Raw genomic sequence first — 21759 nt, forward strand, 5'->3', positions numbered from 1 at the left:
TAGATTGATCAAATATAGATAGATAGATAGATAGATACCTGGTTGGCTGGCCAAATATAGATAGATCAGATATAGATAGATTGATCAAATATAGATAGATAGATAGATAGATACCTGGTTGGCTGGCCAAATATAGATAGATCAGATATAGATAGATTGATCAAATATAGATAGATAGATAGATAGATAGATAGATGGATGCTCCTAGTGATGAGATTGATGGAATGTAGGATAAACATTTTCAGATTTATAAGTTATGTCAAAACTGTTTTCCAAGGGTTCCATTAGTTTATATCCCCACTAACGGTGAGTGAGAGTTGTTGGTTTTAGTCTTTTTCACTTACTAATAATACTGTGCATTGAAAAAATTCTTTGTGAGCTAATTCTTTTCTGAGAATGAAAATCTCCTGTTTGTGTCTTTGGCCAATTTTCCATTTGATTGTCTTTCTGTATTGATTTGTGGAATTTATTATTATCTTTGGATACCAGTTCTAGTTGTATTTGTTTTAAATGTCCTTTCCCAATTTATTGTTTATTTTTCACCCTTTTAATTTTTTAAAATTGAGAAGTCCCAAATTGATTGTAATCAATCTTATTCTCTGTGTGTGTGTGTGTGTGTGTGTGTGTTTAAAGGTTTTATTTATTCATTTGACAGAGAGAGACACAGAGAGGGAACACAGGCAGGAGGGGGAGTGGGAGAGGGAGAAGAGAAGCCGGCTTCCCGCCGAGTAGAGACCCTGATACAGTGCTCAACCCCAGGACTCTGGGATCATGACCTGAGCTGAAGGCAGATGACTTAACAACTGAGCCACCCATGCGCCCCTCTTTTTGTGTTTTTTATTTACTTTAAAATTTTCTTTCCTATCCTAAGATTTTAAAAGTTATATTACCTTTTAAAGGATGTATTGTGGGGAGCCTGGTTGGCTGAGTCTGTTAAGTGTTGTATTCTTGATTTCAGGGTTGTGATCTCAGGGTTGTGAGGTTGAGCCCTTTGTCAGGCTCCACGTTGGGCATGGGGGTTGCTTGGATTCTCTTTCTCCCTCATCCTCTGTCCCCCCGCAACCCCCTCTAAAAAATTTAAGTAGGTAAAGTGTTTATAGTTTTGGCTTTCTTATTTGGGCTTTTAATTCATCTGGGATTATTTTTTTTTAATGAGGTATGCATCAAATTTCTCTGGGTTCCTTTTTCTTTGTATACCTATGTATCCCAAGATCATTTACTAAAAAGTTTATTCTTTCTTTAGTCAAATATATATATGTGTGTGTGTGTGTGTGTGTGTATCTGGCTCTGTTTCAGAGAAAACATGCTGTACCAATACCACCACCCTAATTCCTATAGTTTCTTATTAATTTTTAATTTTTTAGTATCTGGTAGGACAAGCCCCTCAGCCCTGTTATACAGGAGTGTCTTGGCTCTTCTTGTAACTTTGTACATTCATACAGATTTCAGACTAGTCACCCCATACCTCCAGTAAACACACACACACACACACACACACACACACACACGCACGTGGTTGGAATTTTGATTGCAGTTACACTGAACCTATAAATTGGTTTAGGGAAAGTTGACTTCTTTACAATATTGAGTCTTCCAGTTGATAAACATGATACATGTTTCATTAATCTTATAATTTATTCAGATCTTATTAATTTCTTACAAAGATTTTATAATTTTTCCATAAAAATCTTTAAAAGTTTTGATTACTTTTATTTGAGTATTTTGCATTTTAAGATGCTATTGTAAATGGTATTTTATTGGATTTTAAATTTATTGCTGACATGTTTTGTTAATGACTTAGTTACTTTCATAAGCTATTATTGATAGTAATTTATATGTAAATTATTTGGGTTTTCTAGATAGACAATCATGGCATCTGTGTATAATGATAATATTCTTTCTTTCTAATCCATTTAGGTTGCTTTTCATTCTCTTGCTTATTGTACTGTGCCTCCAGTAGAATGTTGATCACAGGTAGTGACTAGTGTGCAACCTTGTTTTCTTCCTAAAGTGAAAGCTTTCAGCATTTCATCATTAACTATGTTTGCCGTAAAATTTTGTGGATGCATCTTATTAAGTTAAGGAGATTCTCCTTCTGTCTTGTTATGCCATTATCATGAAAAGATGTTTAATTTTTTTCAAGTTGCTTTTCTGTATTGTATGTATTCTCTCAATCTGTTACAGTGTGGCATTATATAAATTGATATTTCCAATGTTAAATGGACATAGTTATGATATATTAAGCTTTAATATATTGCTGGATTTAATATCCTAAAACTTTTTTTCAGATTTTTGCAGTTGTTTTCATAAGTGACATGGTTTATAATTTTTCTTTTTTATGCTGGTCTTCTTAAAGTTTACTATTACACGAGCTTTCTATGATTTAGAGAGCATCCCTCATCCATAACTGTGAACATTTTCTGTAAAAGTTGAATTATCTTTGAGTATTTGGGAAATATCCAGGTCTGGAATTTTTTTCTGTTCTTAAGAGTCTTAACTACTGATTCAGTGTGTTTAATGGGTTAGCACATTTGTGGTCTTCTTTATTTCTGGGAGTTTATCCATTTTATTATGTTTTCTAGATATGCTGATTTGCAGATATTTCCTACTGTTCCATGGATTGACTTCTTGCTCTGTTGTCCTTTGATACACAAAAGTTAAATTTTGACGAAATCCAGTTTATCTGTTTTTGTTGTTGTCTCTACTTTTGGTATCATAGCCAAGAAATCATGACCATCCCCAAAGTTACGAAGCTTTTCTGTTGTTTTCTTTTAAGAGTTTTACAGTTTTAGCTCTTACATTTCGTTTTTTGATCCATTTTGAGTTAATTTGGTAGGCATTTGTTTTTATATTTCACTTCCTTTGTTAAAGAGAAAATAATTAACTCTGGGACCAGAGTGTAAACGTTGAGTAGAAAGCGTACTGCCCAGGAGGGAACCAAATCCAGTATAGGAGGTGTAAGTGTGAGTAAGACTCAAGGCCCAGGAGAGTGAAAATGGCCGTTTTTATAAACCTAAAATCCGTGAGTAGTCTCCATCCCATATTAGATAAGCAAAGTCTCTGCATACCTCTGATTTGCTGGCAGTATACGAACTAACTGTCTGGCATTGTAATTTATTGAGTTTGTGGTGGTTTTTCCAGAAAATTGTTTTCATGGTGGACATGATTATGGTGCCACATGATTGTGGTAGTAGTAGTAGTTTAGTAGTAGTTTAGTACAAATTAGGTAAGCTTCATCGTCCTCAGCCTAAGTGGCCCAATCAGAATTCATTACCTTCCCTCTAGGATCACTTTTCTTTCTGCCTATAATACTTTTTTTGAGGGGTTACTGTGAAATACAATTCTCTATATATTATAAATATATTTATTATAAATAGAAAGACAGGAAACATGGTGTCTTTCTTCATGTCTTTCAGTAAAGTTCTAAAGTATGTGATGCCCCAAACTTCTGTAGCTTTTTGTGATGATGAGGATCCAAGCCTCTTAGGGGTCTATGAATTGACCTGCCTCAAGTGAGTGATTCTCAACTTGTAGTCTCATGTGTTTGCAGTCAGGTGTTTACTGGGATTTTAGCCCTCAGAAAAAATTCTTGGGTGAGAAAAAAACGTCGATTACCTCAGCAGAGGAAGTGTGAAGAAGGAAGAGAATACTGTTTTTAAAATGTCTTTAACAGGGGCGCCTGGGTGGCTCAGTGGGTTAAGCCGCTGCCTTCGGCTCAGGTCATGATCTCAGGGTCCTGGGATTGAGTCCCGCATCGGGCTCTCTGCTCAGCAGGGAGCCTGCTTCCCTCTCTCTCTCTCTGCCTGCCTCTCTGCCTACTTGTGATCTCTGTCTGTCAAATAAATAAATAAAATCTTTAAAAAAAAAAATAAAATGTCTTTAACAAGGATCTACTGATCACAAAAATCTCTACTTTTGCATTCCTGAAAGACACTTGCTATATCTGGGCTAACAGTTGTTTGTTTTTGTTTTTCTCCTCCAGAACATTAAAGGTGTGCTAAACTTCTGGTTTCTGTTTCTCCTGTTGAGAAATCAGGTGTCAGTCTAATTATTGTTTATATTAAGGTAATCTATCATTTTTCTGGCTGCATTTAAACTATTTTTATTTATTTTGCTTAACATTTATTGGGTTTCTTCAATCTGATTTGGTGAGCAGTTCTTGTAAATTCTTAGCCATTATCTGAATATTTCCTCTACTTCCATTCTTTTCTCCTGAATGTATATTAGATCTTCTTACTATATCCTTCATATCTCTTAATGCCCTCATGTTTTACATCTCTGTGTCAATAAAAGTTGAGGAAATTTTAGTTCTGATGTGGTGTTCATTAATTCTTTTTTCAAGTATTTTAAATACACTGCTAGACTTCATGTTTTTAATTTCTGCTGTATTCTTTTCTAAGACTCTTGTTCAGTACTTTTAAAAGCCTGCTGATTGCTAACATCTACTTACAGTTTCAAAGCTCTCTTTTATTTTTTGAAGCGTATTAAACATAATCTTACATAATGTGACTGGTAGTTTCAATATTGAAACTTTTCATGTGTGTCATCTGCTGTATTTGCTGACTCTCACTCGTGGTACCTTTTTCCTTATGTAATAAGTGATTTTTAAAAAGTGATTTGAGCTGTTCTTCTTTTAGAATTATGAAAAAAAAATTTAAGATTTTATTTATTTATTTGACAGAGAAAGAGAGATCACAGGTAGGCAGAGAGTCAGGCAGAGAGAGGGGGAAGCAGGTTCCCCGCTGAGCAGAGATCCTGATGCAGGCCTCAATCCCAGGACCCTGAGATCATGACCTGAGCTGAAGGCAGAGGCTTAACCCACTGAGCCACACAGGCACTCAGAATTATGAATATTTTTATGGAAATTATTTGAGCTTTGGGATACAGGTGAGTTCTCCGGGGGGGGGGGGGGTGATTGTTTCTGTCATGTATTTGAGAAATACTACTATTTTAGAACCATTTTCACTGTAATTCTTGGCTTTGAGTTTTTCATACCACCCAGACAGTGTGAATTGGAGCTGCAAATCAGCATGAAGGCCACCTTGTGACTACACATTCTCAGGAGTAGCCACTCCACATTCTACCTCCATTCAGTGTCAAGGTTTAAAATAAGCAATTCTCTTTGTCTATATAAGAGAGAGGTAGAAGAGTAATATAAAACTACTAATAAGTACGACTTACTATTTTTTAAATTAACCTTTTTATTTTGAGATAACTGTAGACTCAATTATACATAATTGAGGTAACCATACTCTTTACCCTGTTTCTCCCACTAGTAGCATCTTATAAAACTATAGTACATGGTGCCTGGGTGGCTCAGTGGGTTAAAGCCTCTGCCTTCAGCTCCGGTCATGATCTCAGGTTCTTGGGATCGAGCCCCACAAGGAGCTCTCTGCTCAGCAGGGGGCCTGCTTCCTCTCCCTCTCTGCCTGTCTTTCTGCTTACTTGTGATCTAGGTCTGCCAAATAAATGAATAAAATCTTTAAGAAAAAAAAAACTAAAATACACTATCACAACCAAGATACTGTCATCGATACAGCCAAGATACAGAACATTTTCATCTTCATAAGGATTTCTCATGTTGCCCTTTTATAACCTCATCCACTTCCCACTGCCAAGCCTTCTTTAATCTCTTGCAGTCAGTAATTTGTTCTTCATTTTTGTACTTGGTCATTTAAAAAAATGTTGTGTAAATGAAGACTTACTGTATACAGACCCTCAGACCTGGCTTTTTAGACTTAATATATGTTTCTCAGGAGTTTATCCAGGTTTTTGCATGTATCAGTAGCAGATTCCTTTTAATTGCTTAGTAATATGGATGGATGGATGTGCCACAGTTTGTTTAGCCATTTAGCTATTTAAGTACTTCTGGATTGTTTGCAGTTTCTGAATAAAGCTGCTGTAAAAACTGATGTATAGGTTATTGTATGAATGTAATTCTTCATTTCTCTGTGATAATTGTTGAACAGGGCAGTTGCTGTTTTGTATGGTAGTGCATCATTAGTTTTTGAGAAATTACCAAACTAGAGAGCTGTACCATTTTATATTCCCAACAGGAAAAGTATGCAAGATCTAGGTTTTTTTTGCATCCTTGGCAGCATTTGATGTTATCACTATTTTAAATTTTAGCCATTCTGGTAAGTGTGTGGTATTATCTCATTATGATTTTAATTTGCATTTCCCTAATGGCTAGTGATATTGACCATCTTTTCATGTGCTTGTTATCTGTTATGCCCTTTGTTGAAAGGTCACACGATTTTTGCTTAGGTTCTAATTTTTTGGGGGGAGTGGTTAGGTGCTCAGAGTTCTTTATAGTCTAGATATTAATTCTTTGTCAGTTATGTTGTTTGAAATATTTCCTCCCAGTCTGTAGCTTGTCTTTTCATCCATACAGTCTTTGTAAAATAGACCTTTTCAACTTCAATGACATTTATCAAATTATCCTATTATAGATCATGCTTTTGATATCATCTGAGAACTCTGCCTAGCCTTAGCTTTGGAAGATTTTCTCGTTATTTTTTCCTCCCTAAAAGTTTTATAGTTTTAAATGTTTATGACCATACTCAGTTAATTTTTATATAATTATATAATTACTATATAATTATATAATTGAGGATTTTTTTTGCATATGAATGGCCATTTGTTCCAGTATTGTTTATTAAAAAGACTATCATTCCTCCATTGAGTTGTTTTTGTAAATCTAGTCAGGAATCAGTTGTGCATATTTGTATCCCTCTCTGTTGTGTTCTATTGATCTATAGTACTATATAGTGAGTCTTGAAATTGGGTAGACTGATTTCTCCCACTTTGTTCCTTTGGCTATTTTAGCTTCTTTGCCTCTCTGTATAAATTTTAGAATAATCTTGTCTGGATCTTCAAAAAAACTTACTGGCATTTTCATAGGGCTTGTTTTGAAACTGTTGATCTATTTGGGGAGAATTGGAAATTTTTAGTGTGTTGAATCTTGCAATTTAAGAAGATATCATATTTCTCTGTTTGTATTCAGATTTTCTGTTAATCCCATTGTGAGCAGAGAACACTCTCTGTAGGATTTCAGTTCTTTTAAATTTAAGTTTGTTTTATGGCCGAGAATGTGCTCTGTCTTGGTATGTGTTCCATGCACATTGGAAGAGAAAGTATATTCTGTACTTGTCAGTTGAAATGTTTTTTAAATGTTTAAATGTTGATTAAATCTTCTTGGTTGATGGTACTATTTTTTTCTGTCTTTGCTGATTTTCCTTGTAGTTCTAGCAATTGTGAAGAGAGAGGTGTTGAAATCTAACTATAATTGTAGATTTACTTAATTTTTCTTTTTGCTTTACCAGTTTTGACTTCACACATTTTGCTACTCTGTTGTTTAGTTCATACACATGTAGGATTGCGGTCTTCTTGGTGCGCAGACTCTTTTATCATAATTATGTAATTTTTTTTTTCTGTGTCTGATAATTTTCTTTGTTCTGAAGTCTACTTTATCTGATACTAATTTTTAAAATAGCTCTTGCTCTTGGTTAATGATTACATGGTATATGGTTTCTTTCTTTTGCTTTCATATAAAGTACTTTGTATGATATATATGATAAGTACTTAAAATATTTTATATACCATATATTTGAAAATATATATTACGTGTGTGTGTGTGTGTAATATGTGTGTGTGTAGGGATGGTGAGTTTCTTAGAGATAGCATATTGTTGGGTCATGTTTTTTAATCCACACTGCCAATATCTATCTTTTACTTGATATATTTAGATATTTTATATTTAATGTAATGATTAATATGTTAGAGCTTAAGTCCGTCATTTTATTTTGTGTTTTCTATTCTCTGGGTTTCATTTTTCTGTTGTCTTTTTTTTTTTTTTTTCCTGTTGTCTTTTACTTGCATTTCCTTTGCATTGTTTGAACTTTTTTTAAAATTCCATTTTGGTTTATCTATAGTGATTTTGATTATATCCTTTATGATAGCTTTTTTAGTGATTCCTCTAGGTATTACCTTATATATACCAACTTACCACAGTCTACTGGTTCAGTTAAATGTAGTTATCAGTTCAGTTGAAATGCAGAATTCTTACTTCTTTATGTCTGTTTGTCTTTATTTATAATATAATGGTGTTAGGCATTTCTTCTGCATATCTGTAACCATATCAAGCAGTTTTTTCATTTTTATGTCAACTGCCAAATATTTAATAAAAACTCAAGAGGAGAAGGAAAGTGTGTGGTAGCTGCCTTATTTTGCATACTGTCTCTTTTATTCCTTCCTGATGTTTTGAGGTTCTTAGATCATTTCCTTTTTGTTAGAGAAATTCCTTTATCCATTCCATTAGGGTAGTTTTACTGGAGACAAATTCTTTTAGTTTTCCTTTATCTAAGAGTGTCTTGAATTCTGAATGATCCACTTTCTGGATCATTCCTGAAGGACCTTTTTTTTTTTTTCATTTATGATTCCGGGTTAACCATTATTTTCTATAAACACCTGAAAAATATTGTGCACCTTCCTTCTGGGCTTTATGGGTTTTGTTCCACTTTTTGTTTGTTTTTTTTGTTTGTTTGTTTGTGTATATGTTACTTTTTCCTCTGTGTTTCTCGCTCTCTCTCTTTTTTTTTTTGAAATTTAAGTATAGTTGACACAATGTTTCATTAGTTCCAGGGGTACAACATAGTGATTTTGATTATGCATTATGCTGTATCACCACAAGTGTAGCTACCATCTGTCCCATACACTGCTGTTACAGTATCATTGACTGTATTCCTTATGCTGTGCTTTGTATTCCTGTGATTTACTCATTCCATAACTGGAAGCATGTATCTTCCACTCCCCACAATAAAATGGGTAAACCATTTTGCTTACTCTCCCACCTCCCTCCCCTCTGTCAGTCATCAGTTCTCTGTATTTTTAGGTCTGACTCGGCTTTTTGCTTGTTTACTTATTGTTTTAAGATTCCACTTTGTCTTTCTTAGTCTGACTTATTTCACTTAGCATAATGCTCTCTAGGTTCATGCTTGTTGTCTCAAATTATGCAATATCATCAAACAAAACACTAATACGAAAAGATATGTGGATCCCTATGCTTGTTGCAATTATTTACCTTAGCCAAGGTGTGGAAACAACCTAAGTGCCCATCAATAGATGAATGAATAAAGAAGATGTGGGGGGGGGTGTGTATACACAGGAATATTATGAAACCATAGGAAAGATGAAATCTGTGTCTCATTTTTCATATTTCTTTTGCTTTATTTTCAGGTTTATTAATTTTTTATTCAGTGTACCTAGTCTGTTATTCCTATCCATTATTTCGTTCATCTCAGATATTGAACTTTTTCATTCTTAGAAATTTGAGTTGGGGGATGCCTGGGTGGCTCAGTTGGTTAAGCCGCTGCCTTAGGCTCAGGTCATGATCAGGATCCTGGGATCAAGTCCCACATCGGGCTCCTGGTTCGACAGGAAGCCTGCTTCTCTCTCTGCCTCTGCCTGCCACTCTGCTGCCTGCTTGTGCTCTCTCTCTCTCTCTCTCATATATACACACAAATAAATAAATACAATATTTTAAATAATTTTTTTGAGTTTGATCTTTTTACTGTCTTCCATCTTTTTTCTTAACATACTCATCTACCTTTTTTTCTTTAAGATTTTATTTTATTTTAAATAATCTGTACACCTATTGTGGGGCTTGAACTCATGACCCTGAGGTCAGGAGTCACATGGTCTACTGACCCAGCCAGCTGATGTCCCACTTATCTGCTGTCTTGAAATATAGAACAAAGTTATAAACTTTTTATATTCTTATCTACTAATTCTATCATCTGTATCATTTCTGAGTTGGTTTTTATTGATTGATCCATTATAGTTTCCTGCTTTTTTACATGCCTATTTATGTTTTTTTGGCTATCAGACATTGTGAATTAGACCATGATGGGTGCTGGGTATTTTTTATTCCCTTAAGTGTGTTCTTGAGCTTTGTTTTTGAATGCACTTAATTTACTTGTCAACAGTTTGATCTTGAGGCTTGCCTTTCAGCTTTGTAAGATTGGGTCAGAGTAGTCTGTAAACTAAGACTAATTTGGTCCTACTACTGAGACAGTACTCCTTGAGTTCTCCTATCTGATGCCTTGTGTTTTATAGTTTTTTTCATTCTGGCTGGTGGGCACTGAAACAAGCTGCGAGGGTTCTTTCCTATGGCTCCTTCCCTAGCCTCAGGTAGGGTAGTTGTTCACATGCACTTGCTGTTAACTACTTCACCAAATACTCAAGGAGAGTCCTGCTACAGACTTCTGGAGCTTGCTGTTTGCACAGCTTTCCTTTCTTCAGTATTCTGCTTTGTAAATTTTAGCTGAAGTGGGGTTCTTGGACTTCTACCTCAACTCTTCAACTCAGGAAATTGCTGGACTCTACCTGAATTCTCCCTCCCTGCACTGTAGTCTGGAAGGTAGCTCATCATGTTTGTTTTGCCTTCACAGTGATCACTGCCCTGTGTTGCTTGTTTAATGCTATCAAAAATTATTTTTTTCATATATTTCGTGTAGTTTTTTAGTTGTCTAAGATGGGGAGGGTAAGTCCAGTCTGTTATTTCATCTTGGCTCATAGTGGAAGTTTCTTGGAGATAGTCAATAAACAAGTAAAATTTAAACATATCAAGTGGCCAAAAATTCTGTGGGGGAACCTGAAGCAAGGAAGGGCGATGTAAATTATCAAGAGGATTGTAATTTTAAAAAGAATGATGTGAAACAGACCAAATTGAGAAATGGACTGTTCTGATGGTCATCTGCTGTGTAACAGCCTGCTCCCAAACGTAGTAACTTTTTCTCATGAATATGCTATTTAAGAAGGGCTGGGCTGGGACTGCTCATTTCCGCTCAGTTAGGCGTCACCTGGGCAGCTAAAAGGTTGGGGACTGGAATTGTCTGAATGTTTTGTCACATGTATGGTGGTTCATGCTGGTTGCCAACTGGGATCTCATTTGGGCTGTGGCTAGAACATCTACACATGAATTTCCTATGTGGCTACTTGGCTACCACACAGCATAGTGGCCATGTTCCAAGGACAAGCATCTGATAGACAGCCAGGAAGAAGCTGTGTTCCCCTTTCTACCCTGGTCTTGAAAGTCATATTGTACATCGCAGGAGGTCACTAAGACTGACCCATAGTTAAGGGGACTGGAATTAGACTCCTGTTCTTGCTGGGAGGCGTGTCAAAGAATCTGTGGACATACTTTGAAGCCATTGCAATGATACTTGAACAAAGGAAGTAAGGACTTCAGAGGAAGAACATTCTAAACAGAATGGACAGAAATGCAAAGACTCTGAGGTTGGTGGATACCTGATGGCTTAGATTTGTTTATGATTGAGTTCCCACTGTAAAATGGCAGCTCCCTGAGGGCAAGGGCTTTGTTTACTGCTATTTTCTGAGCAACTAGTTGGTTGACAGATAGTTGCAGTTCAGTTCTTATTTGTGGAAGAGATAGCCTTTTGGGACCATGTAGTAAAAATCCTAAAAATGAATATATAACCTTTGATCTAGTAATTCTTTGGGAAATTATCTTTAGGAAGAAAATTCTACACTAAGCAAAGCTGTAGTACAAATTTGAAGGTGTCTAAATGCCCATTAATAACCAGTCAGTTAAATGAATTATGGTTTTCTATATAATGGAATGCTACGTAGAAAGTAAAAACTAAATATTTCATTTAAAAGTAAAAACACTTTCGGGGCACCTGGGTGGCTCAGGGGTTGAGCCTCTGCCTTTGGCTCAGGTCATGATCCCAGCGTCCTGGGATCAAGCCCCGCAACGGGTTCTCTGCTTGGACAGGAAGCCTGCTTCTCTCTCTCCTACCCCCCCTGCTTGTGTTCCCTCTCTCGCTGTATCTCTCTCTGTCAAATAAATAAATAAAATCTTCTAAAAAAATTTAAAAAAATAAAATAAAATAAAAGTAAAAACACTTTCGGAGCAGAATTCAAATGATGGTGTACAGAGTGAGCTTATTTGGTTAATAATTAACAGTCTCCCTAATAAATAAATGTATAGAATGGAGAGAGATCTGGTAGGTTGTATACCAAATTGTTAATAATTGCTGTAGGGTTATTTTAGAGTTGCTTGTTAAACGTTATGTACTGCTATAATTAAAGAAATATATTTCTTTTTTCTTTTCTTTTTTTTTTTTTTTAAGAGGTTGGATTCTTTTTTTTTTGACAGAGAGAGATCCAAGTTGGCAAAGAGGCAGGCAGAGAGAGGGGGGGAAGCAGATTCCCTGCTGAGCAGAGAGCAGATGTGGGGCTGGATCCCAGGACCTTGAGATCATGAGCTGAGTCGAAGGCAGAGGCTTAACCCACTGAGCTACCCAGGTGCCCCCAAAGAAATATATTTCTATTGTAAAAGCAAATAGAGGAAATTTTTTTAATAAATAATAGTATCCAAGTTACTGTGAGTTATAAAAACCTTTTAAAATAATACATTGGTCTGTCTTTTTATTAATTAAGGTGAGGGAAAATGAGATTTGTACAGGAAAAAGTATACAAGATTTTTCAGAGATTATCTCTTGATTATAGGTTATGTTTATTTCCTTTTGCATATTTCTATATTTCCTCAATCGGAAAAATAAGCTCGTCTCATAATAAGGAAAATATTTACATTAAAGAAAATAGCTGTAGATAATAGTGTTAAGCAGCCTTACTTGAAGATTATTAATCACGTGGAAAATTCCAAATTTACAAACCAGCTAAATCAGGGATCTCAAGGTTTCCCCGCAAAATTCCTTTAATGGACTCTAAATATTATGTGACTTAGGAAGAGAAAGACAAATACTGTCTGATCTCACTTACATGTGGAATCTAAAAAGAAAAAAAGAGCTCATGGAAACAAACTGGTGTTTGCCAGAGGAAGAGGGTAGAGGAAATAGGTGAAGGTGGTCAAAATGCATAGACTCCCAGATGTAAGATAAGTAAGTCATGGCTATGTCATGGGCAGCGCAGTGACTGTAGTAGGTACTGCACTATGTATTCGAAAGTTGCTAAGAGAGTAGGTCTTAAAAGTTGTCACCACTAGGAGGAAAGCATTGTCACTGTGTGAAAGGATGGATGTTAATTAAGCTTATTGGGTAATCATTTTGCAATGTTTACAAACCTTTATGTTGTATACTTCAAATTATTACAGTGTTAGGTGTTAATTATATGTCAGTAAAACTGGGAAAAATATGTGGCTTAGAACATTTGATTTACACATAATTCTAAAGCTACTACTCTTTGTTAAAATGTGGGTTTTTTTTTCCCGTGCTAATATTAATCTTTATCACTGTATCACGGGTTTTCAGTAACCTTACAAGAGTAATTGAGGCCTAAGGTAAAATTTACAAATGTAGTTTAGGAATAAAATCCTAGGTGGTGTGCTACTTTAATACATATTTGTTGCAAAAATGTCTTAAGCTTAATTGTTCTCATTTCACTCTCTTACCTCTTTATTTTAAAGAAATAATTTGTAATTCATTTTGTTCTTATATACCATAGGATGTGTTTTGGAGGTGCAGACAAAATATCTTTGATGAAATGAAGAAGAAATTTTTACAGGTAGACTGCTGATGTAATTGCTTTAGTATGATAATCAGCAGAACAAGTAACAGCATGTTAGTATTTTTATTTAATAACAAGGCATGTCTTAAGTTTTATGCTTGTTTGGCTTATTTTATTTCTACCAGATTTTAATAAGAAGAAAGTCACCTTAAATGAATGTTTCTAGATAGTCCCTTGTTTTTAACATGTGAGTGAGGGAGAAAACATATAAAAACTATAGGACCCTTTGTTTTGACTTTCAGTTTTTTATACAGATATATTTTCATTTTCTGAAGTATTAATAATGCTGGGATGAAATCATTTAATAATTTACAAAGTCAGATCCCAAAAATCTTACTTTAATAATTAAAACTATTACCTTTCCAGCAGCCTGAATGCACTATGAAACTAAACTTTGTGATGTGTAGCGTCCTATCCTAATTTTTACCTAATACCTCATAATCCTCAGGTCCCTTCAACTCTGTAGTTTTCTTCAAGGTGCTTCCTCTGAATGGGACCACTTAGGAAAAGATAATATAATATTGTGGAGTTTGATGGGTGGGGAGGGGGTAGTAGAATGAAGTGGAAGGAGGATCTTAAAAATAAAAAATTTTTAAAAATGTAAGTTAGGACATCCTTCACTGCCCCAGTTATTGTCACTTGTTAAAGTAAAAATGCAAATCTGAATGAGGTTGATAAATCTAACAAATTTCAATCAGCAAAAATACTCAACATTCCCTAGTTCTCTTTTTTAACCTATGGCAGTATTAGCTGTGGATGACCAGAGTGCTAAGACCGATCTTCTTACTCCTAGCAGCTCCTGTATCAAGAAGCAGATAAAACGTTTGTGCATGTGTGTTGTTTGCAGCCACAATACTAATCTTTGTAATAACTCTGGAAAGAAGGAAGTCTTAAAAGAAAATGCATTGACTATTAAATTTAGAGGTAAAGAGGTCCCTTTGTAATGTTTTAATATTCTTTATATTCGTTTTTTTCTTAGAAAAAAATCTGAAGTTTGGTAATTTGAATTTGGCTTGATATTGTTTTCTACATGCTAATACCATTCTGAATGTATGCCATCAGTTATACACACTGCCTTTTAAGTAAGAAATACTGAGGAAGTGTTTTTTTCTGAAACAAGAATTATGGTGTTAATTTTAGAGAACTCAGATTTGAACTTAAAACTATTAGGAATGCCAGGAAAAGGAGATGACATGACTTAAGAGGTGAACATGCTATCAAGCAGGCTTTGAGATCCTCAGACAGAACTATCTCATGTCGACCTCTACAGGATGTCGCTAGCAGTGAAACTATCTTTATAAGAAAATATGTTTAGAGTGCTTTTATCCCACTGTGTTTTATCTGTTATAAATAAGACTGTGGTTTAATCCTTTTTTTCTTTTTTACTCTTTTTTCAAGGATTCTTTCTTCAGACTTTGTTAGGAAATCTAGCTTTGTTTCTGCAGTGAGCATAGATAGGCAGATAGAGCAGTCTCTTAGCATGCACAGTGTTATTGTAACTATTATTGACTTTCCCCTTATTCTCACAAGTGTAATAGTGCTATGAGTTTTCCATAAAATAAATAGTTTTAATTTTATAATTTATGCCTTTTTTATAACTGGCTAGATTTTCTGTGTAGGGAACTCTGTGCCCGTGCAATAGCTCACCTAAGATACATTAAATATTTGCCCAAGTGGAACATGCTTTAGACTTTTCTAAAACTTTGCCTTTATTTTTCCCGTTTTCTCTTATTCTTTATGAAATTCTTTGAACTAAAAAATTGTGCTCGCTTCCCTAAATTATGACATATCCTCAGATGTCTTACCTTATTGTTGGGCATAGTATTTAAATGGGCAGCCTCCCTCCTACTACCAACACCACCATTACTACATCCTTTCCACCTAGTGCTCAGGTGTGCTTCAATGTGTTTAAGTGTATTTTTGTTATCTCTTGCTATAGAACAGTCTAAAACAACTAGTTTATTCATAATTAAGTGGGATGGGATTTGGGCAGAGGCTCAGCTGGTTGGTTTCTCTGCTCCATATAGCATCATCGGGGATCATTATTTGGCTGCATTTAGCTCGTGTCTGGCTTTGGATAGAATGTACAAGAAGGCTTTTCTCCATTATTGGGCACTCCGGTGCTCCACTAAATGCTTTCTCTCCTTGTGGGTTGTTAGGGCTTCCCTGTAGCATGGTGGTCCCAGGGTAAGTGGGGTTTTTTTTTTTTTTTCTCATAAGAGGGAATCTTCTAAGAGCAGAAAGCAAAAGCTGCTAATTTTTTAAAATCCCGCCTTAAATCACACAGTGTCACATCTAGTACATTCTGTTATTCCTAGCTGGTCACTAGACCTGTCCAGATTCATGGGCAAAGGAAAAAGAAAATGAGTGGCAAAGACTTTGTAACTATTTTTCATTTAGCTCAGGGTGATACTGCTTTTCCCTTTGGGCTTAAGTGGAATCAACCAGCGGCAGAGCTCCAAAGAAGAAAGGTAGCTCTGCTATTTTACCAATTCTAAGAAACACCTTTTACATTTAAATGTTGTGTAAATCTGCATGTTTAATATAATATTGTAGAGGGGTTTTTTTCTTCTTTTTTTGGAAAACCGTTGTAAAGTTATTATTATACTTATTGATATCTGAGAATTAAAAAATAATTCTTTTTCTTAGCATTTCCCAGATTGGGGGGATATAAGGGAACAAAGAGACTTCACATGAGTGTGATTAGTGTTGGCAGTAGTGCTATAAAAAATTTAACTGTAGTCCATGGATGATAGCCATATATTAAATTTAAAGTAACAGGTCAGAATGTAGACTATGAAGTAATTAAGATTTATAAGTGGCCTTACAGAAGCCTTAGAGCCTTAAAGAAGAGCAGAGCTTTTTGTTTGTTTCAGTTATTCTAGAATTGAATTCAAGAATAAGGTCCAGAAATTCTGCTTAGAAGAATTTTAAGGAAATGGAAAAATGCACAAAGTTTTATGTAGGTGTTCATCACAGTATTATTACCAAAGTATAATAAAGTCTGCTTGAGCCAGTAAAATGGAACTGATAGAACAAATTATTATTAATCCATGTAATAAAATACTACTCAACTGTTAAAAATGATAAGTTAGAAAAAGTTTGGCAGGAAAAGGTTATATGATATGAGTAAAGAAAGAAATGACAAAATAGCAAGTATTTTAACCCAGTGTGTGTGTTCAAGAGTGTGCATGTATATATGTGCATGTGTGTATATGCACAAAATATTTGGAAGGATGTGCTCCAAAATGTTAATTGTATCTGTGTGTTATGAGATTACAGATGAATTCCGTTTTTCCTTTATAGCCTCCTATTTAAAAAGTTCTTTATATGCAATATACAGAAAAGAAAGCCATTGACATTCAGAAGAATGAAAGGCACATCTGAGTTTAAATTTTGTGTTTACTATAGTACATTTAGTCTTCAGATGAGATTTCTTTGGGGATAATTTCCCCACATTTTTGGGTGGAAAGAGAGAAGGTATAGGAGTGTGTATACCTTGTGCTGACATATTTGGGGAAAGAACCAGGAATGGCTAATGTCTGGTCATACAATGTTGCTATATCACTATTCTGATGTATACAGATGTATTCTGATGTAAATCAGAACTCCAGATTTCTTAATTCTTTGGTAAGGTAATCTTCCTTGCACCATAAGCTCCAGCCTATCTGAGTTTTGTCTATTTATTTACTTACTAGTTTTTGATGCAGTGTTCCAAGATTCATTCTTTATGTACAACACCCAGTGTTAATCTGAAGTTTTAAAATCTGGCCCTATGGTATTTTATACCTGGAAATCCTGAATTTACTTCTGAAGTATACTGTCGAAATTATGAAAATGGATCTTTTGTATTTGAAATTTATTTTTTTTTAAAGATTTTATTTATTTATTTATTTGACAGAGATCACAAGCAGGCAGAGAGGTAGGCAGAGAGAGGAGGAAGCAGGCTCCATGCTGAGCAGAGAGCCCGATGCGGAGCTCGATTCCAGGACCCTGGAATCGTGACCGGAGCCAAAGGCAGAGGCTTTATTGAACCCACTGAGCCACCCAGGCGCCCCTGAAATTTATTTTGAATTGTTCATTCTTTTACTGTAAATCAGAGTTTTAAAAGGCGCACTCTTAATGTTTCTCAGCTTAGGATTAAAAGATGTAAAAACAACCATATGTGTTAATATAACACCTTAAATTTTTTTGTTTTTTTTTTTAAAGATTTTATTTATTTATTTGACAGAGAGATCACAAGTAGGCAGAGAGGCAAGCAGAGAGAGAGAGAGAGAGAGAGAGAGAGAAGCAGGTTCCCCGCTGAGCTGAGAGCCCAATGTGGGACTCTATCCTAGGATCCTGGGATCATGACCTAAGCTGAAAGCAGAGGCTTTAACCCACTGAGCCACTCCGGTGCCCCTATAACACCTTAAGTTTTTAGGTGAAGGCTTTTTTCCTCCTTTCTTAGAAGCTTATTAGTAATGTTCTTTTTTATTATCCTGTTTATCTTATAGAAATATATTTTCCTTTTCATTTTTAAGTGGATTTTTGCTTATAATTAAATATTTTGATTTGTCCAAAATATCATGGTAGCCAATCTGTTTTAAATGTTACACTTCTTTTGTAGAATTTATTTCTGTTCTAAACTACTAGGATTAACCTTAATTTAAATAATCTCTTGCAAATCCAAAATTATATATAGCAGAAACAAATTATAATTGTATTACTCTACCAAACAAACCAGAAAACCTTGTGTCTATCCTGTCTTCAGCACTAGTCAGTGGTAATTATTATTTTAAAATGGGTAATACAGAAGCAACAAAAGGATGAAGTTGATCTTAACTGTGAAAGAGAAGGAAAGAAAGAAATTATTGCATACAGCACCAGTTTGTACAGGTCATATTTCTGTAAAGCCTATTATGGGGATGGCAAGACATACCCCCAAATAAACGACTGCTGCACTTCATTTTGAGAGGAAAGAATGAGATTTATAAAATCAGATTTGCTTGCTATTTTGGATTGACGGAAGATAAGAAGAGAAAAAGTTAAGCTTCTCCTGAAGGTGTTGTCATAATCTTGTGTAAGATTTTGATTGCTCCAGGCAGAAGTAAGGAGAAAGGGGATGGCTCAAGAAATAATTTTTTAAAAAGTGGAATTGGGGGCACCTGGGTGGCTCAGTGGGTTAAGCCGCTGCCTTCGGCTCAGGTCATGATCCCAGTGTCCTGGGATCAATTCCCGCATCAGGCTCTCTGCTCAGCAGGGAGCCTGCTTCCCTCTCTCTCTCTCTCTGTCTGCCTCTCTGCCTACTTATGATCTCTCTCTGTCAAATAAATAAAATCTTAAAAAAAATAAAAATAAAAAGTGGAATTGATAGAATTTTGGGATTATGTGAGGTGAAGAAGAGGAAGGAGATGAGGAAGGTTCCAGAACTCTAGTTTCAGCAGTCAGTGGATAATGGTGCCATTCATAGAGTTTGGCATTATAAAAAAAGGAGGGAAAGAATTTCTTGCATTCAAGTATCTGATGCAGCCTGCTACCACTGTGGAGAATTGAAAAGGAGAGCAGTGTCCTTCAACAGCTTGAAAGGGAAGCCAGAGCCTCTCTGAGAAAGTCCCTTTGAAAACTTTTTGTCTTGATAATCATTAAGTTATGTGCTAGGTGAATAAAAAAGGAAGGAGCATTTGTGATCCTAACTTCCATATACATTGGTAATGGAAAAGTTTTTTCCCTTTGTTTTCCTTATCTGCCTCTGCTGGCTGATCTGTTTAAATGAGCTTGTCAGCTCCTAGCACGTTGATCAATGGGGCCTTTAGACATGTCTATAGGTATAGTAGTGTAAAGATCAGGAGGCCTTGTTGCCTGTGTCTCTTAGTTAGGGATTTGCAAGTTAAGACAATTCTTATAGTTCCCTTTCTGTTTCTTCAGGAAACCCAGAAATGGTTGATTTGACTGTGCTAGTGCGGTAATGATACAATTTTAAATATCAGATTTTATTACTTTCAACTGAAAATTACTCAAGTATACTGTCTTCTTGGCTTGTTGACCATTGAGGTACAGCCTTAAAAGGCAAAAGCAAATACCCACAAGAATGTTGATTCTTAAATATGCCACAGTTTTTCCCCAAAACAAACGTATATGGTACTGTGTTTGGCGTATCCATTACATATGTTTCAGACATAACAAAGCAGTAATACTAGCTAGGAGAAAATAATATTTTGTGGGTTATTTTCATATTTAATCATAGAAAATATGGCTAATTATAATTTTGTTTTTCTTTAAAGATAAATGATGTTTGTTTTAATTTCAGATAGAAAATGCTGCTGAAGAACCTAGAGTTTTATGTATAATACAGGATACTACTAATTCAAAGACAGTGAATGAACGGATCACTTTAAATTTACCAGCTTCTACTCCACTCAGGAAGCTCTTTGAAGATGTGGCCAACAAAGTAGGCTACATAAATGGAACCTTTGATTTAGTGTGGGGAAATGGAATCAATACTGCTGATATGGTAAAAACCTTAGACTTAAAGCATGTTTTCTTAAGCTGCTAATAATATCATAGTCATTATTGTTGTTGATACTAACAAATATATTAAATCCTGGAACCTTTTTTAATATCATAAGCAAAACTATAATAAATAATTTAAGAGCCTGTGTATAACTCAATAATTGGATCCTTCTTCATCCCTTTGCCTTCATTCCTGATTCAGCATTTGCTTATCTTAAAGTCTGTATAAGGACATTTAATCAGTTTTTTTGCTCATGTAAAAGGACTGGCATGTTGTGTCAACTATGGAAAATTTTCCAACATTTACTTCATGGGATGTTATTCATCGTGTGTGTGTGTGTGTGTGTGTGTGTGTGTGTGTGTGTGTGTGTATTTATTTATTTATTTATTTGTGAGAAAGAGTGGGAAAGCATGTGCATGAGTTGGGGGGAGGGCAGTCAGACAGAGGAAGAGAATCTCAAGCAGACTCAGTGCAGAGCCCTACATGGGGCTTGAGGTCTTGAGATTGTAACCTGAGCTAAAAAAATCAAGAGTTACATGCTTAACCAACTGAACCACCCAGGTGCCCCTATTCATCTTATATTTTTAAGGGAAAAAAGCAGGATATGGAATCATGTGTATTTTATAATCTAAATTTTGGAAAAGAAGAGAAAAATTTATATAGCAAGAAAAAGGAAAGGAAAGATACACACTCATGTTAATAGTGATTATGTACCAGATAGAGTGGTAGGCACCTGATCAAGAAGGTTGGTGGTATCATGACTTTTGAGTGAGAGATCTTACAGTCTCCAATTGTAGAAATGATTATACTGACAAATAATTACATTAATATATTTTAAATACTATATTATAAGTTTGTTCTAAGTGCAAAGAGAAGACATTGATCACTTATGCATGCTAGAGTGGCAAAGGACACCACTGAGTTGGATCACATCTGCACTATTGTTGTGCAATCAACTATTCCTGAGAATAGTACTGGAAATAGTATTTTTTATTTCCTGTCTCTCTGTCCAAATTACCCTGCATATTACTGTTAGAATTGTTTCCAGTCATCTTAAATTGTAGCACTTAGGTCACCTTCCAGTTCAGAAACATTCAATGAGTGCTTTCTGCCCAGAAATTAAAAAATCAGATTCCTGGGGTACCTGGGTGGCTCAGTCGTTAATCATCTGCCTTAGGCTCAGATCGTGATCCCGGCGTCCTGGGAGCGAGCCCTGCATTGGGTTCCCTGCTCCACAGGAAGCCTGCTTCTCCCTCTCCCGCTACCCATGCTGGTATTCCCTCTCTCACTCTCTCTCTCTCTCTGTCAAATAAATAAAAATCTTTAAAAAAAAGAAAATTAGATTCCCTAGGTTAGCAAGCTTGTAGACAAACTACAATGGGTTCTTTAAGACTTTTGTAATCTCAACTCCCAGATACTGGACTAATTTGTCTTCTTATCACAGATTTCCTTGCTTTTCTATCTCCATGTTTTTGCTTATATTATCTTTTTCTGTCCTGTGTCATTGCTATTCTTATGTTTTCCAGGAAAAATAGCTCTGATGGGAAATAGAATTGAATATGTTATGTCTGTGATACTTGGAGAGCAGGGTTTTAGTTGAGTCTATAGAATAATCACAGATGTTTGATGTTGCTTAATTTGCCCTTAAAATCCAAGATCTTTTGCTTTCTATTCTATCATATATTTACATTTTTAAAATATGGAACTAATACTTT

General features: G+C 35.3%; 1 protein-coding gene across 5 annotated transcripts in view; it reads left to right on the forward strand.

Moving 5' to 3' along the window:
- Positions 1-21759, forward strand: part of USP47 (ubiquitin specific peptidase 47) — a 110552-nt gene that overhangs the window by 24800 nt on the left and 63993 nt on the right. For 2 of the 5 annotated variants that reach the window (XM_032360508.1, XM_032360507.1), the window contains exons 2-3: positions 13489-13548; positions 19841-20044. The exons of 1 other annotated variant lie outside the window; for it this stretch is intronic. In XM_032360508.1, the coding sequence (XP_032216399.1) occupies positions 13489-13548; positions 19841-20044 (264 nt within the window). The remainder of the gene's footprint in view (positions 1-13488; positions 13549-19840; positions 20045-21759) is intronic. 2 more of the 5 variants (XM_032360509.1, XM_032360510.1) reach the window with 1 other exon arrangement.

The sequence above is a fragment of the Mustela erminea genome, chromosome 9 (assembly GCF_009829155.1).
Source record: "Mustela erminea isolate mMusErm1 chromosome 9, mMusErm1.Pri, whole genome shotgun sequence".
Lineage (NCBI taxonomy): Eukaryota > Metazoa > Chordata > Mammalia > Carnivora > Mustelidae > Mustela > Mustela erminea.